At 39.9% G+C, this 17,500-nt stretch overlaps 1 protein-coding gene and 1 pseudogene across 1 annotated transcript in view; both read right to left on the bottom strand.

Annotated features, from left to right (window-relative positions):
- The window catches only part of LOC138052241 (uncharacterized), a 70,686-nt gene that overhangs the window by 21,400 nt on the left and 31,786 nt on the right, over window positions 1-17,500 (bottom strand). The window contains exon 3 of the mRNA XM_068898629.1: window positions 7,417-7,527. Coding sequence (XP_068754730.1) covers window positions 7,417-7,527 — 111 coding nt within the window. The remainder of the gene's footprint in view (window positions 1-7,416; window positions 7,528-17,500) is intronic.
- LOC138051054 (uncharacterized) lies at window positions 12,601-13,936 on the bottom strand (annotated as a pseudogene).

Below are 17,500 nucleotides of genomic sequence, written 5' to 3'. Positions count from 1 at the left end.
AAAAGTCCTAAAAAAACAGTACACAACCTTATGACTTGTAATATACCTAGCGACCACACAAAAATAGGCAGCACTTTTCCACCGGTGGCGGGTGACGAGTGTCTGTGAAAGAAGTAGTATATCCTCATCAAAATGCTATCTGCAACGCGGCGTTTTCATTTCCCTGATGAAGTGTGCGTTAGTCACACGAAACTCGCAAGAGAATGAAAAGAGTTATACAACTACTTGTTCGCAGAAGTGCGACTCGTTGGCTTAACTTTTAGAAAATCATCATTCATCTTTTCCCCGGCCCGCTACCTGTCACCCGCCACCCGTCACCTAGCGTGCGTAGCGCACGGTTTGGTGAATTTTTTTCACCGAGGTTTACTTTCGAGTGATCGTTTGAGTGTAAATGGCCACGCGAAAAGAAAGAGAAGGGGCGAGGAGAACGAGCGAGGAACCGCCTGCAAGAAAAGTGGGTGTCCTGTTCTTTCCTACAGAAGTGGCCGGCTTGGCAGTGATGTCTCTAAAAAGGCTTCTGGGGTATGAAAACAGCCATTACTCAAAAAGGGACTTTGCCGAGTGCTGAAACATGTAGACGCAGAGGTAGATGTATACTACACTATTGAGTCTGAGGCCAGATTTCTCACCAAAGCTACCTAAAAGTCTTAGAGACTCCTACAGAGACGACTGTAGTATCGTCTGCATATTGGCTCAGTTTAATGTCAGTGCCGTTTACGACTATGCCCTTATAATTGTTCTGCTTCTGGGAAAAGATTCAGCCATTATTTTTAAGTGCTGCAAGAATAAAAAGATAGGGGGACAAAGGGCAGCCCTGCCTTACGCCTCTGCTCAGCTGAAAAATATTACTCGTCCAGCCATAATTTGGGTGCAACTTTCAATGTCACGGTAAAATACTTTCACCCAATTTGTCAGAGATGGTCCGAAACAAAAATGTTGCCGAAAGAGTTTTGCATATAAAGGGCCATTCTTAAGTGTTAAAAGCTTTCTCGAAGTCAAGAAAAAGGAGAAGTTCCAGAAAGTCTCTCGTGGATGCAAGGGCGTAGCTGGCCATTTTTGTTTTGTAAGCCCGTTCCAAACTTTACGATTTCGTGGAAGTCATAGGAGTAAAAAATAGACTTGTCCTAAAGTTACTTTTTCGTGAATTTTATTGTAACTTTGGATAGCTTTACAAACAAGGAATACAGCATACAGAAAGGAAAATACCGGCTACAGCCTTCTAAAGAAACAACATCAAGCTACGCTCATATGGATCGAAAACACATTAACTCCATTGGCTAGAATTCTATAGCCAATCAGAACTTAGCAAGTTCGATCCTTCCATCGAGTACAAATAGAGACAAACACACATGGTTTTTGCAGATAAAGCTCTTCACCTTAAATCAAGCTATCGGCAACTGATGAGATCCACATGATAGGATCGAAACCGCGGTCTTGCCTGACCAAATAATATGTCAGAGAACTTCCATCTAGAGTCGGGTTATCTTAATGCCTCGACAAAGAAGCGACCTAAAGACATCGGCATCAAAGATCAAAAGAGCATCTACGAGAACGAATCAACTCCAGAGGTTCAAGGAGGACAGCTCCTGACCATGGCCACAAACCAAAACACGCTGAAGAAGTCAGAAGAACGAGTGAAAGAATGAAAAAAACAAAAAAACAAAATGAACCCGGGCCCGGGTTAAACATTTAAGAACAGAAGATCACTCGCTTCTACCGCCGATGAATATATCGGTCGAGCCAAGAATTAAATTGGCGCAAAAGCGAGACGCCATAAGGCCACATTCACATTACTGCTGAGAAAATCAACACCAAGAAACTAAAAACATTACTTTCGAGATCAACTATTTTCTTGGAAGAAAACGTATCACACAGCAGTATAGAGATTCAAATGTAAAGCCTCATAGGGAGAAAACCATTGCTAAATGAATACTACAGGAGCCGCCTAAAAGAGGCATCCATTCAAATATGTACTCAAGAGAGCAAAATCATGACAAAGGCAACAGAAACCAGACCACGTACAAGGGAGTCGTGTAGGCCTGTCAACTCTTTTTAACACTCAGAAATTACATTCTTAGACACAAAAGTGTACAAAGGCGAGAGATTCAAAAGAGAATCAACCCTTGATGTGAAAACACATTACAAACGGACAGAGACCTTTCAATACACGGATTTTTATTCGTGTCATCCACCAGGCGTTAAGAAAGGATTCATAAAAGGAGAAGCGCTACGCCTCCTAAGAACAAATTCGTCAGTCGTGACGTTTAATATTAACATGCAGAATTTCAAAACACGCCTAAAGAATAGAGGATACCCAAATAAATTTTCAGAAAAATTCCTATCTGAAGTTAACTTCACGGATAGGGAGGGGTCACTTGAAAACAAAGACAACAGCACACAAAAGAAAATATTGCCTTTTGTTACACAATACCACCCTGCTTTACCTAACCTCAAGAATATATTAATGGGGAAATGGCACCTTATTCAAAACCAACCGCACCTTAGAGAAGTATTCAAGGAGCCACCCATACTATCATATCGCAATGGAAAGTCGTTAAAAGACATTTTAGTCAGAGCCAAACTTTGAAGGCACAGATTTTAGAATCACTTGCGAACGGCAGGAGTCGCGCAGGCCCGTCAACACTTCTTCACCATTTTTAGTCATCATGTGTCAGTAACTTTTTCTTCAATATCAACGCGATTTCCATTACAAATAGAGGTTTTCCGTGAAATCATTGCAACTCTGCATATCTCTAAAACACTAAGAAGACCACTGGTATATTTTGAAAAATGTCAGCGTATCTTGACAATATTTCTTGGACAAAAACGCACGTTCTGTTAAACGTTGAGCTCTGTGGATTCCTATGGAGTTCTGAGAAAACCCAAAGTTAAGGCGCCTGTTCTTTCTGCCGCAAAAATCACGGGCCACAGCCTCCACGTCTATGGTCATTTCCCGGTACGCATGCATCAGAGCAAGGGAAGACAGCCTTAACGGGTAGCATTTTCATGGTGGCACGCAGGAACGTTCTCGTGGCCGTTGAAACCGGCATTGTGAGGGAATGGTGAGTATCGCATTTCCGTTTGGGGAGAGGACTGGACAATAAAAGTAATACTGAACTGTTTTTCTAACATTCTTATCTTTAGCCACTTTCTTTTTCGCTGCTCCAAATTGAACAGCTCTCTCTCTCTAACTTTTATTTTCACCATGTCCCAAGGCAAATTAGGGTCAACGTGATTATCATTTGTGTATAATCATTGACAGTGTCCGGTTAATATTCCGTATTAGGCAAAAAGGAAGTGTTAAGCTTCCAAAAGCCCCGACCTCTACTATTAGAATGCAGAGAAATATGAAAGGAAATCATAGAATGGTCTGTTTTATACCCTCGTTCAGTGTTCGCTTCTTTTGTGCTACAAAAGGTGATCTCATCAGCGAGGATGCAAGGGATCTCAGGTCTTCTTTAACGCCACGTATATCTAGAAGACTCGGAATTTACTGCGATTTTCATAAATCTGCGGAATTCATCTTCAAGCGCCAACGGCCAAACTGTGTTTTGGCTTCCATCAATCAAACTTCCGACGCCAACCACAGATGACGAAATCAATTGTGCGTGACATAACCCACCAATCAGCATCTTTGGTTCCCATTGTACATTCCTGTATTCGAACTCGAAGCCGATGGAAAGTGATGGGATCTGTACAAATCTTTTCACTGAAGAATTCCTTAAGACATATCATAATGGTATTCGAGCTGTGCACACAGTCGATCTTCTCGGCTATCTTCGGAAACTTGATTGATGGAAATGGAATTTGACTACCCACGGAACACCTTAACAGCGCTCAGGAGCTCGTTCAAAATGTGTCCGTGCATTCCGCCGGATCGGATTGGAATTTGGCAGTGTTGGTTTTTGAGGAGAGAGGAAAACCGGAGTACCAGGAGAAAAATCTCTCAGACCAAGGAGAGAACCAACAACAAACTCAACCCACATATGACGCCGGGACCGAGAATCGAACCCCAGCCACATTGGTGGGAGGCGAATGTTCTCACCACTGCGCCACCCCTGCTCCCCTGCACCCCTGCTCCCTGATGGAAGCCAAAAAGCAGATGGCGCTTAGCGCTTGAAGGCGAGATTCCTCAGAATTATGAAAATTGCAGTTGCACTCTCCACGCATCAATCAAAACCTTCATTTTCACAAAAGTTTTGGCAAGGCCGCCCGTCTTGTGTTTTTCGATGTCAAGTACTAGATTGAAATCGCAACCAATTATGATATCATTGCATTTAAAATCCAACAAATGATGAAAAAAAGATTTGAAGAAGTTTGCATCTTCGTCATTTGGGCCATGAAGATTTGACAAGGTTAAAAGTTTTCCATTTGTTTTTAGATCACAAATTATAAAGCGTCCCGCGGGATCTGAAATAGTTTTCATTATTTGAAACCTGAAATTGTTATTGAAAAGAATAGCGACACCTGCCTTTTTGCTACATATAGAGCAGCAACTAAATAATTAAGGCTTGGTAGCCCCATTTAGCTTGCCATTAGTGCTTTTTTTTTTCAGTACGGTGAGCCTTTTGAATAAAATCGACGGGCATTTTTTTAGTTCGCAGGCAATTAACAATTTAGCGGCGCTTAAACTGATCCCCTAATCCTCAGACATTTACAGATCCTATTTTGATTTCCATTTCTTAGGGTCTAAGTTAAATATGTGACTGGCAAGAGACTTGCATCCAAATTGGATTTTCAAACATCAGTGAATTTTAGTGATCATTTACTAGTGCGCAATGTTTCTAGTGCTACTCTGTTGGGTTTGGACGTTGACGGTCACTTATCTTTTAGTCAACATGTTGATAAAATTTGTAAGAAGCTTACTCAATGTATAACGCTTCTCGGAAAAATCAGAGTTTATCTCCCTCTTAGGCAAAGACGGTTATATTATAATTCGATAATTCATCCTATAATAACCTACGCTAGTGTTATCTGGTCATGTCGTGATAAAGAACATTTGAATAGAGTATTGAAGTTTCAAAAAAGGGCGGCTAGGGTTATTTTGTCTACCGATAGAGATTCGCCATCTATACAATTATTTAATAAGTTAAAATGGAGTCCTTTTTATGAAGAAAATACGATAAGCAGTTGTTCTCTAGTTTTCAAACTTATTCAGGGTATCTTACCCAATTATTAAATCAAACATTTTACTATATAAAGAAATCTAGGTGAGAAATCCAAAACAGAGCTTTCTCAAGAGTAGGAGCTAAAAATTTGGGATGAGATGTAAAACTCCCAAAAAAAAAAACACTTTCAAACGAAACTCCACTCTTTCCTTCTTGATATTCTAAAGAAGCATGATGACTATACTCATGATATTTCCCAAATTACCTCTGCTCTAAAAACGTACAAATAGAACGTGAGTTCTTCCTTCAAACATACTTCGTAAGAATCATTGAACTCGTAATTATGCTAATGATTTAAGTTGACACAACCTGTGCAAGTAATTATGTAAGTCTCCTTCTGTAAATGTAGCAATTATTTATTATTTTCATTGCAATCTTTTAGCGTTTCCGTCCAGATTAGCAAATGCTATTTGCGGACCAGTCCTTTTGTGTTGTATATTGTCAATTATTCTTTAAATAAAGTTGAAGTTGAAGTTGTTAATAATCAAGTCCATTCCAGAAATACTAGGTATGCTAAATTTAATTTAGTTTGCCCTAAGTATATACGTGAGATATTTGAGATATTTGGATTCTGAATTTTTTTCTGTTTTTTCTAATTTTTGAGGGCCACAAGTTTATTAGCTTTTAGCTATTTAGTGTTACCCTCCAAAAATAAAGTGTGTATGTATATGTATGTATATACGAATTCCATAAAAGCATAAGTTTTCACGTCGCTGGTACACTTTGTAATCTAAAAGTTGCAATTGCATCTTGCGCAGCTTATCCTCGGTTTGTTTCTCAAGGTATTTTAAATTCAACTCCCCTTCTCCGACATTTTTATTCAAACTGCATGGCCACGCCATCCTTTAGCTTCTTCAATTCACTTGACTTGTTGTATCCTTAAATCCATTTTAATTTGTGAAGCTTCAGCTTGCAAAGCATGATGCATTTATTTGGTCAACGAAATTCTAGAGAATTTGAATTTGCAAAGTAATATAGCATTCAGTTTTGATAGCTTTGCCAGGATTTCATCAGCTTTCTGCGAAAGCGCCTACGCCATACTAAGTTCTGTCAAAACAACGTCAGTTTCATCCTCTTCTTCAGTGTCTGACACTTCTTCGCGCTTCTCAGGCTCTCTCTCGCCTTTCATGCATTTAAAATCTGGCGAATCGATGATACTGTCGCTACTACTATTTCTGCTCTTTTTTTTCAACCCCTTCGAAAGTAATTCCATATGATACGGAAAATAAAAGTACAAGATTTTTACCAGAGCTCAAAAGGTCGTGACTTTACAACTCCATGCGCCCCGGCCCAGTCTTATCAAACTTAATACTTGCCTGCTTTTTTATGATTACTTGTACGGTAACCAGTTTCCTACTTTCACCCTGACTCTAGTGTCTGAGCAACATAGATATACATGTAGTACTTGTAGTGCTTCTTCTGTTCTAGCTATAATTGAATCGTTTAGAACTAATTTAAGGAGATTTTGCCCATCTGTTATAGGCAGGTACTTTTGGAACGACCTTCCATTCGAAACAGGCCATTTCCGAGTTGCTGTTTGTCTCGGTTTCAAAGGGAGTCTTGATGCTCAAATAGTGTAACGGAAATGATTTCGATTTGCATAAGAATACGCAATTTATTTCCATTTGAATGGTTGTGCACCAGGACTCGCTTTAAAACTGAGGTATGCGGCAACCCGGAAATGGGATATTCGCAATTAACCGCCTACGATTGTGTTCAATGAGGCACTTAAGCATGACTATGTTGCTCTATGTTAATTAATTACTATTTATAAATATTTATTACATGCCCAGTTTCCAATAATAATTGTTTATTTCCAGTCATCATTTCATTTTTTCGGTTTTCTTCCTTTTCTTTTATGATAATGACCATAATATAGTTAATTAGAACTTGCATAATAATGATTCATAATATTTTATTTAGCAAAGGGGCACAATATTAGGTTACTAGATGTGCGCCTCTCCTTTCTATGTAATTTGACATCACGAGGTTAATTATGCTTTGTATCTGTAATCTCTGTATTTTTTGGCGCTTACATTTATTGTATTGTAAACTGGAGAAAATTAAATAAACAAATAAAAGAGCCCTGACTCCAAAAAGCTAAGAGTTAAACTGTAACATAGGGGCCCAGAAGTGTAACTAAAGGTGCCAACAGTAATTCAGCATTTGATTTCTTTCATTTCAGAGGAAAGTCGATATTCATTAAAAGTCATGTACATGTAAATGAAATCAATACGACGTTGTGTACCTTTTTCTTCCTGGACCATCCACCAGATTCAATAATTAGTTCCAGATGTTCACTATTCCACCAAAATTTCTCATTGGAAAGGCTTATCAGCCCTAGCAGCATAATCATTTGCTGAAAATATAAAGTAGTAAAACTGGTAAAATACCATTTAATTTACATCATTCTGTAAAATTAAAAAAACATAAAACTAAAGAATGAGGTGATTTATAACAATGAAATCTCTACCCTTTTCAAAATTACCAAATATAAGAATTATCAGTTAAAGTGAGGGCTTTTAAGGGTTTTACATACCAAGAGCCAAAAACAAAAAAAAGCAACCCAAAAATATTTACCTACTTCTCAATTAATCAATGTTGATGTAATTTAGCTTGTTTCCAAGCCACGTAGCGAGATGATTAGAATCAGTCATGTCCATGCAAACTTGTCATTCAAAATCAAAATGGCTTCATTAACTGAACAATCAATTCTAGTCACCATTGATGATATGAGATTGGTAAAATATCAAATAGTCCTGATATTCTAAGCGTAATTGCCAGTGATCTTTTAAAAATATAATGACTTTTGAATTACGAGTTTTTTCCTCCTTAAAATATGGATTAGGGCCTTTTACTTTACTGCGTCAAATTGTCATGGTTTTACAAACTTGCTCTATCCTATGTTGGACAGGCGGGTAAGGAGGGGAGACCCACTTTACTTGGGGTCGTTTCCTTTCTTGTCCCTTTTTTGACATCAGATACACTTAGAATACATGTCAAATCCAGGGTAGTTCAGACATTTAATGTTCTTTGGTATTCAAAGAAGGACCTAAATCAAGCTGTGTCGCTAATGGTATCATCTCTTTTCTCGGAGATTCACGAGGACCATACCTATAGCTACTGCTGAATTTTATGAAACTCCTCTTAGGTCTCATGCTTTCACGAAAAGTTTAAAATAACAAAGGTTTTTGCAATTATTGGTGCGTAAAAACTTCACCAAGGCTTATATATTCGCACAGAAAACACCCACGACGGTCAATAATTAATGCTAGGAACCTACTTCGTTCCGAAATTGCTTAGTAGAACAGCTCTGATCCCAGTTCTTGAAGATCACATTAAGGAATTCAACATACTAATTTATCAGTTTAACTCAAAGGGTAATAACAAAGTAAAACGAGCTGCCCTTATTATATTTGTGATGGATGCACACAAATAGTGCTTATATTTAACAAAAGTGTGTTGACAATTAAAGATTACGGGAACCGTTTGTTGTGATTTTTTTTTATCATGTGAGATAAGGGGTCAGTTCATTTAACAATGTAATTTCAACACATTAAAATTTCCAATCTACAAGCCAAAATTCTACAAAGAATGTAATGATGCCTGACCCCTGATTAACAAACCAGATACTGTTTAAGTTAATCGGAAGATAAAAGTGATTCTCGCACAATTTAAGCAAATGTCACTTTATAGACACTAGAAATTTTCAGGCGGCTTCAACAGGATTCGAACTCTAAACCCCTCCGTTGCCGGTGCAATGCTTATCCGACTAAGCTATGAAGCCACTCATTTGGCAACACTGAGGTCATTTTGTTGGACTGATGTGTTCCCGTGAAAGGAATGATAAATACGTTTGTAGCACGAGATAGCAGCCTGAAAAGATTGTTTTGGGGCTCTGGACCTTTATTGTAGATCGCTAGTCAAAAACCCCGTGGAAAAATTTCCAGGTAGGCTAAAGAATGGCACATTTATTTCTAATTCATCATGAAACGTTAAAGAGAAAGGACCGGGAGGCTGGAAAAGGTCGCTAATCGAGTAGTGGTTAAAAGTTTTGAAAGCTCAAGGAAGATTAGTCTTAGTCAGCGACGTTGCATAAATTTAATGGGGTTGGTTTTTAAAAATGTTTTTATTACGTTACGAACGTGTTAGTTCAAAATAAATGCATGTTTTTGAAGTTCTTTCCCTTTACTTTCATGTAAATAGAGCAGGATTATCTTCCCCTCCTAACGTACTTGAATAGTGCGGACCTAAGAGGAGAGATTACATTTCACAAAAACCACACTCCAGAAGATGAGAAAGACGGCAATGGAGAGATATGATACAAAACACTAACCAAATAAATATAACGCCTGCTTGAAACTTCGTTGCTATGCTCGAGAAATTCTTTTTACTGGGTTGCCGTATGGCAATCCCAGTAGGAAAATGGGGAGATTTCTCCGTTTTATTTTCCGTGTCGGTAAAAGTCTTGCCTGTCACTGTCCTGGTAAGTGGTGTCTTTGTGCATAGTGCCTTCTGCGCGTATTTTCTTAGAATCGAGAGGGTAGTGGAAATGCGTAGATTTCTATGGTGGACACAGTAGAATCATTAACTTAGCCTGCAAGGGCGTCGAAAGTCATGTAACGCGAATGGCGTTTTAGTGGATCCTTAAACAAAATATACCCTTATGGAGCTCAATAATGGAAAGTCAGTTGGATAAACTAGGCAGGCGGTGAAATGCAAACACCTGGAATCTTAAAAGCGACGAGTGATTGACTTCGACAACAATCTATCGCCCGTCGAGCCGAAATCAAAGTGAGCTGTATTTCAAATATTTTACCAAGTGTGCTGTCATGTAGAACACTGAAACCAAATGGAAATTCTCTGGTAACTTATGGGTTCAACAAAGACAGAGAACGAATGTCACACCTTAAGTGGATCTGTGATCAACTCTGCACAGTCTTCAGTAAAAAAATAATTGGAAATGTGCATGACAGCCAAGAACTGTTTGAAAGAAAGCTTGTCGTGTATTTTGTGCTTCATTATTCAAGGAAAAGGTTCTTCATGGAAACGGTTTGATCCTGAAATTTTGTTTATTGTAATATTGCGCATATTTGACACGACTGAGTTTTTTCTCTTCACGCGCGTAATGAAATAGGAAGGGGTTTTTGCCTCTAATAGCAAATATGTTGTTTGTTTCAAAAAATTGTTCGCTGGAAAAGGTGGCCTTTATGAATTCATCATGTTTTATAATATTCGAGCTTAACTGGATAGTTTTTATAAGAATAGTAAAGCATTTTCGTGTCAAAATGAGGTTAGTTTCTTTCTGTTGTGCTAACTTAATTAAATATAAATATACATTCTGCCTCGTGAGTTTTTTATTCTCGTTAACCAGCGATGGCGTCGAAAGTCATTGCAACGCGAATGGCGTTTTAGTGCATCTTATGTCGTTTGTTTCAATTAAATGTTTCGCTGGAAAAGGATTCTGTGATATTTTCTGCCTTTGTGAATTATAATATCATGTTTTGTATTGAATTTTCGAGCTTAAGGTTGAAATGTGATACGGGAGGATATTTTTAGTATTGCTTTGTAAGCAGGAAAGGTTCACGAAAATAAACAGGTCTGTTGGGAGCGTGCTTGAGTTTCAACAAAATGAGCCCCAAAATCAGCAAAAAATTGTGACGCCGATGAACAATAAAGTAGCTGCTATTTCCAAAATGATGGAATTACCTGGTGATAAATAACCTCGTCTTGGAGAGTAAATTTTTGACTTGGCAGAAACAATGGTCAACCCCGGGGGGTCAACCTCAAGAGTTTGGGCGATTGTGATCTTTGTTTTGACTTCGCTCATTTATTGTCAAACTTTATAACACTTGACAGAAAAAGAAACTTACGAAAACCCGGCATCTTGCCATCATTTGACACAGATGCTTCACTGTTTGGCGAGTAAACATGCCGCGGTAAATTAATCACGGCGCCCGCTGAATTTCGGCGATGTCACTTTCAATTTGGCGATTTATTTGTGCAGCCAAAATTACAATAACAAAATTGAACGTAGCAAAAATCTCCCAAAATGTTTCTCGCTGATCGTAACTTTTTATATTCTATATTCACGGTTCAAAATTAATGTTGTTTTCATATCGTGAATATGTTATTCTCGAGCGACCGTCCTGGAAACTTCCTTCTGCTCTTTCTAAAAACTGTGTATCAATTTACTTTTCCATCAATATTTATTTTTGCATAAAGCAAGCTAACAAAATCTGTACCTTGCTGAGTTCGCATTTGTTAGCGTTAATAGTATTTTCGGTCCAATGCTTCTGTTTTACGAAGGGGTATATGTCTGAGGTCACCCATCCAGATACTAACCCCTACTAACATGGTTAACTTTAGTATTACAAAGCTGTCAGATGCTCGGAGGGCACGCTTAGGTGAAAGAAGTTGTGAGGGAGCTTGAAAATTATCAACATGTCATCCCAGAAGCCAATTTTTCTCACTTCCCATTTATTTTCTTCAATCTTTCGGGGTTCAGTACTTTGCTAGTAACCACACGTCTTCTCAGGCTATTTCCCCAAGACTTCTACCATGGCACTACAGTGATAGACAATCCCAAATCAATATCATGCACTGTTAGAGCTACATATTACGCAAGGACAACTTGAATCTCCTGGAAGACAACACACAGCTCAATTGACATTTTATATGGAATAAATCGCTGTGTTACTTCACTATTACACGTAATATTATTTCCCCAAGACTTCTACCATGGCACTACAGTGATAGACAATCCCAAATCAATATCGTGCACTGTTAGAGCTACATATTACGCAAGGACAACTCTCATGGAAGACAACACACAGCTCAGTTGACATTTTATATGGAATAAATCGCTGTGTTACTTCACTACCACACGTAAGCAATGCGTGTCTATTTTTTCTAAAGAGGATAGGAATTTCTTCTTTCTGACAAATGATTAATTAATAGGCCGGTAGCCAGGTTTTTAAACTCAGAAAAGGATCTGTTTCGTCGTACGAACGTGTGAGGACCAGTGAGCCAAAGGGCCTCTGCTGGTATGACTTCTGGGTGACCCCTTAAATGGTCTTAATGGCCCCCAGTGTACCCTCACGGAGGGTCTAGTTTTTTACAAAAACCTTTCATCGATCGATCGTGTCTTGGGTTCCAGTCCTTCCCCGACTGGTCACGCAAAATCGTGACAAACTAAATTTTCCAAGAGCTTCACAACATCACATCGATTTTACTCGTTTAGATCATCGGTGACCCCTATTTTTTTAAGGCATGAAACACTTGCTCTTCTTACAATCTAAAAAATATGATGAAATGAAAAAAATCACAAGTTCTATTTTTTTTTTAATTTTTCTTTCCTTGTGTCCTGAGTTCCGGAAGTGGTTACAACAGGTAGCGCTTGCGAAAACGCTCGTTGAGGATTAACTCTACTCTACTCCTTAACCCAGTCGGCAATTCTTCTGATAGCCCGTCGTGCAGCATCTCTTTGTGGTCTTCTCAAAGGGGGTGGAGTTTGTACTGTGGCAGCTCTGTTCGCTGTGTGGCTCACTTCCTTGGCCTGAATTTCTAGAGGGTGCAATCTTCTTATCGGGCGGTTTGTTGTTCCATTGGCAGTGCGTACATTGGTGGAACGTACAAGTCCATCGTGACCTCTATTAATGGATGTGACAAGTGCTAGTTTCCAGTTTACTTTCGGGCTGTCACCGTGGATGAGAACTACATCGCCAACCCTCACGGATTCGGTGTTGACTCCTGATCTTTTGTGAAACTCTCGAAGGGAAGTGAGATACTCGTGACGCCAACGTTGCCAGAAGTGTTGAATCAGTAAGGCGACACGTTTTGCTATCCTCAGGAAATCTGCGTTCGATTGGTAGGTGGGATCATTCTCTACTAGCGGATGTGGAAGTGACGTCATTCGTCGACCACAAAGTAGATGTGACGGGGTTAGTGCTTCTGCATCCTTAATGCCTGAAGAAACATAGGTCAGGGGGCGGTCGTTGAGAATTGCTTCTACCTCGACAACAATTTTTTGAAGCGTGCACAGGTTGACTGCAGCTCTGCCGAGAACCTTCTTAATAGTGGATTTAGTGAGACCGATGAGACGTTCCCAAAACTCCCATACCAACGGGCCCTCTCGGGAATGAACTGCCATTCAACGCCTTCCCTTGCAAGTGTTTCCTTGAGTGCATGAGATTCAAACAGTTCCTTTAGTTCATTGTTTGCTGATCGAAATGTTGAAGAATTGTCAGATATTAGTTTCCTTGGAAGAGATTTGCGACTTGCAAACCTGCGGAAGGCGAGTAAGAAGGCGTCAACAGTTAAGTCTTCGACAACTTCAAGATGAATAGCGCTAGTTGTTGCGCAAGTAAACGAACATATGTAGACCTTTGTTTCAATCCCAGCGTTTCGAACATACAGGGCTCCAGTGAAGTCCACCCCAGTGGCGTCTAAAGGTTGCGTTTGTTGCATTCTTGACTTGGGAAAGGGTGGGGGGTATGGTGCATTGTAGGCTGCCCCTGAAACCCTTTTGCGGGTTACGCAGTTGTCAATTAAGGTTTTGACGCGTTGTCGGCCAGAAGGAACCCAATAACTTTGACGCAGGGCGGTGAGTGTTGAGTTGACACCTGCATGAAGCTGCTAAACGTAGGTGGAGTGAATTACTAAGTCTGTGAAGTGGTCTTTGCTTGGTAGCAACAGAGGAAATTTGGCGTTGTCACTTAAGGGGGCGTTGTGTATCCTCCCGCCACAGCGTAAAAGACCACCGTCATCAAGGAATAGGCGAAGCTGACGTACTAAGGTTGTACGGTGTCGTACCTTTGAAAGGAGGTTGTCCACGTCGGCATGAAAAACAAGAGATTGACGATTCTTCAACCATTTTGTCATAGCACGATCATATTCCATAGCTGTGATAGGATCTTGTTGGCTGTCAGAGCTGCCATAAGTTCAAGTTCTGGAAGGGTAAGTTGCTTCCCTGTCGGAGCAACACGCGACTTTGCCATGGCAAGCGACGATTGGTTTTCACGTACTAAGTAAGCAGCGGCTCCCCAGGCTTTCTGGCTTGCGTCCGCAAAAACGTGTAGTTCTGTGTCGTTGCCGTAAACACAGACATCAGAGGTGAAGTAGCGACGCGGGAACTCAAGTTTGGCTGCATCTCCTATCTCCTTCGCTAGAACACGCCATTTTTGATCAAGAGAGGGTGGAAGTGGTTCGTCCCAATCTATCCCTTCCTGCCACAGTTCTTGTATCAGAATCTTGGCAGCAACTGTGACCGGTTGGAGTAGGCCGAGTGGATCAAAGACCTTTGCCGTTTCTTGTAAAACGTCTCTCTTGGTTGATGACGGAGGGATAGAAGTTGCTTGCTTATATGAGAATCCCAGTGTGTCTGAAGTTATGTTCCATATTATGCCAAGCACCTTTTTGGCTGGGCTTGTGTCAAGGACTTGATCCTTGGCTGCAAGATGTTGAAGTCCAGGACTGTTTGAACTCCACGACCTGAGATTGAAACCCACTGGTAACATCGTGTTCCTGGCATCTTGATAATAGTACAGATTTCTTAACATATCTATTCTGACTTGGTCTGTAGACTGTCTGAGGTGCTTGTTGAGGGTGGCATTTAAGAGTGGCTCAAAGTGAGCTGTATTTCTAATATTTGACAAGTGTGCTGTCATGAACAACACTGAAACCAAATGAAAAATTCTCTGGTAACTCAGTAGGGGTTCAACAAAGACAGAGAAGGAATCCATAAAATGGATCTGTGATCTCAGTTGTCTCGCTATTTGTATTTACTTGTACTCAACTCTGCACAGTCTTTCGGTAACAATTGGAAATTTCACTAATTCAATGGCGTCGAAAGTCATTGTAACGCGAATGGCGTTTTAGTGGATCTGTAAACAAAATATACCCTCATGGAGCTCAAGAAAGGAACGTCAATTGGATGAACAAGACAGTCGCTGTATTATAAATATCTGGAATCTTTAAGCGACGAGTAATGGTCTTCGACAACAATTTCATTTTTCGCCGTTGGATATCAAGTAAGCTTTGTTTCTAAGATTTTACTAACTAGGTATTATATAAAACACTGAAATCAAATGGCATTTTTTTATGGATTTAACAAACATTGAAGGAATCGAACGCCTTGAATGCATCACAGTGTTTACTCAAGTCGCATCTTAGTTGTCTGGCAATTTACATTTACCGGTATTTTGTACTCAATTCTGCAAAGGTATGAAAAATTTGGAAATGTAACAGTGAAGAATTATTTGAATGAAAGTTGTTGTCTCTTTTGTGCTTCATTATTTACGGTCAAAGTTCTTTCAAAAAGGGTTTGATGTGAACTGTCAGAAATTTATTTAATTGCATATGCGTTATGACACGGGATTGTGTCTCTTGTTTTCACGCGCGCAATTGAAATAAGAAGGGGTTTTTGCCTCTAACATCAAACATGTTGTTTATTTCAATTAATCTTTCGCTGGAAAAGGATTTTGAGATATTTCTCACCTTTGTGGATTTTAATACCATGTTGTGTAATTTTCGAGCTTAACAAATTTGCATACTTGGGCTGAAATTGAAATGTGATACGGGAGGATTTTTGTGGTAGTGCTCTGTAAGCAGGAAGGGTTGACGAAAATAAACAGGTCTGTTGAAAGAGTGCTTGAGTTTCAACAAAATGAGCCCCAAAATCAGCAAAAAATTGTGATGCTTATGAATAATAAAGCAGCTACTCTTTCCAAAAAGATGGAATTACCTGGTGATAAATAGCCTCACCTTGGAGAGTAAAGTTTTGACAATGCAGAAACAATGGTCAACCTCAAGAGTTGGGCGATTGTGATCTTTGTGCTGACTTCGCACATTTCTTGTCAAACTTTATAGCACTTGAAAGAAAAAGAAAACTCACAAAAACAAAAACCTGGTATCTTGCCATCATTTGACACAGATGTTTCACTGTTTCGCGAGTAAACAGTACATGCCGCTGTAACTTGATCACGGCGCCCGCTGAATTCGATGTAGCCTGCGTAGCAAGCGATCCTGTTCGAAAGAACAGCTCCCAAACGATTTTCCACAAACTGGCCGCGCGAAAGTTGGGGCAAGAGACTGAGGGAACGCTTGCAAGAAGACCCCCTATTTTTGAAAAACCCGTTCGCCTACGAACGGGGGCTTCTGATTGGTGCGGCACAGTCACAATGATTGACAGGTGATAAATTTTCGAGCAAAATGTTACATGTTAGTTCTAGCGTAACAAAGACGATGGCGGAAGATGTGGAAGGTTTTGAACCGTGTGTTGAGGCTGAGCGAATCGGTTCTCGGTTTTACATTAAAAAGGAAACAAGAACTGTCAATGCGCCATCTTTTTAACTGTATAGATGTAATGTCCGTTAACAAGATTCGAAAAAAGCTTAATTTTTCAGATGTTCGTCATGATGTGCGAAGTTCGAAATAAAAGAAACGAAGAGCAAGTTTCTCGAGTATCATCGTGATTTCTCCATTGCAAAGCATCATACGCAATCAAGTATGTGGTTTAGGTAAATTCTATGGAAATGACAGCCTGTGATTTAAATAAAAATCTGGACCGCTTGGACGATATCCATCACGGGAAATTCAACATTATTTACGCGTCAGCTGAAGCCGTTATGGATATAATTCACTAAAAGCAAAAGATTCGTTCTTTAACAAAACTCTGGCAGCGCTTATTGTCAAGGAAAAGTTTGGCTTGGTCTGAAGCAAGGTTTCCCATCGCTTGTAAAAGATACTTCGTATTTACGCAGGATGAATTAATAACATGCCTGCGAACCATACGTCCACCCCTCCATGTGTGCCAATGTGACCAGTACCAAGCTAGTTTACAGCATACATCTTCGATAATAAACATCCATCTCTTGATTAATTGACACCTGTCAAAACAAGGTATCCGCTGACCAGTATCACTTGACCATATCGCGGGCTCAAGCTTAGAGCTCACCGAGCGGTCAGCTGTTTTTTTGAAGTTGACTGCTGACCAGGTAATGGTTTTCGATTGGATTACAGGCTCAACCCAGGTTAACTCACCTGAACATGATTCGCGCGCTTTCTGTGGCTCGACGCGGCTACACGGCACGGTCTTACACAGTCAACGCTTTTCGTGTTCAGGTGGAAAACGGTTTGAAAGATGTTTTCTATCTGCATTTTTCACTGGTAACAATCCAGTTCGACATATCATGATATCCGGGGGTCCACACTGGTGGCTACGTAGTTATTCAAGTCAAGCATCGGCGGGATGTAAACTTAAAGCTGACCAGCTTAAGGCTTTTTCTGTATTGCAATTTTTGGCATATCTTTGGAAGCTCTGATAAGGTTAC

This window comes from Montipora capricornis, chromosome 6, assembly GCF_036669925.1.
Source record: "Montipora capricornis isolate CH-2021 chromosome 6, ASM3666992v2, whole genome shotgun sequence".
Taxonomy (NCBI): domain Eukaryota; kingdom Metazoa; phylum Cnidaria; class Anthozoa; order Scleractinia; family Acroporidae; genus Montipora; species Montipora capricornis.
The sequence above is the reverse complement of the archived record's forward strand: the minus strand, read 5'-3'. Positions and strand labels throughout refer to the sequence as shown.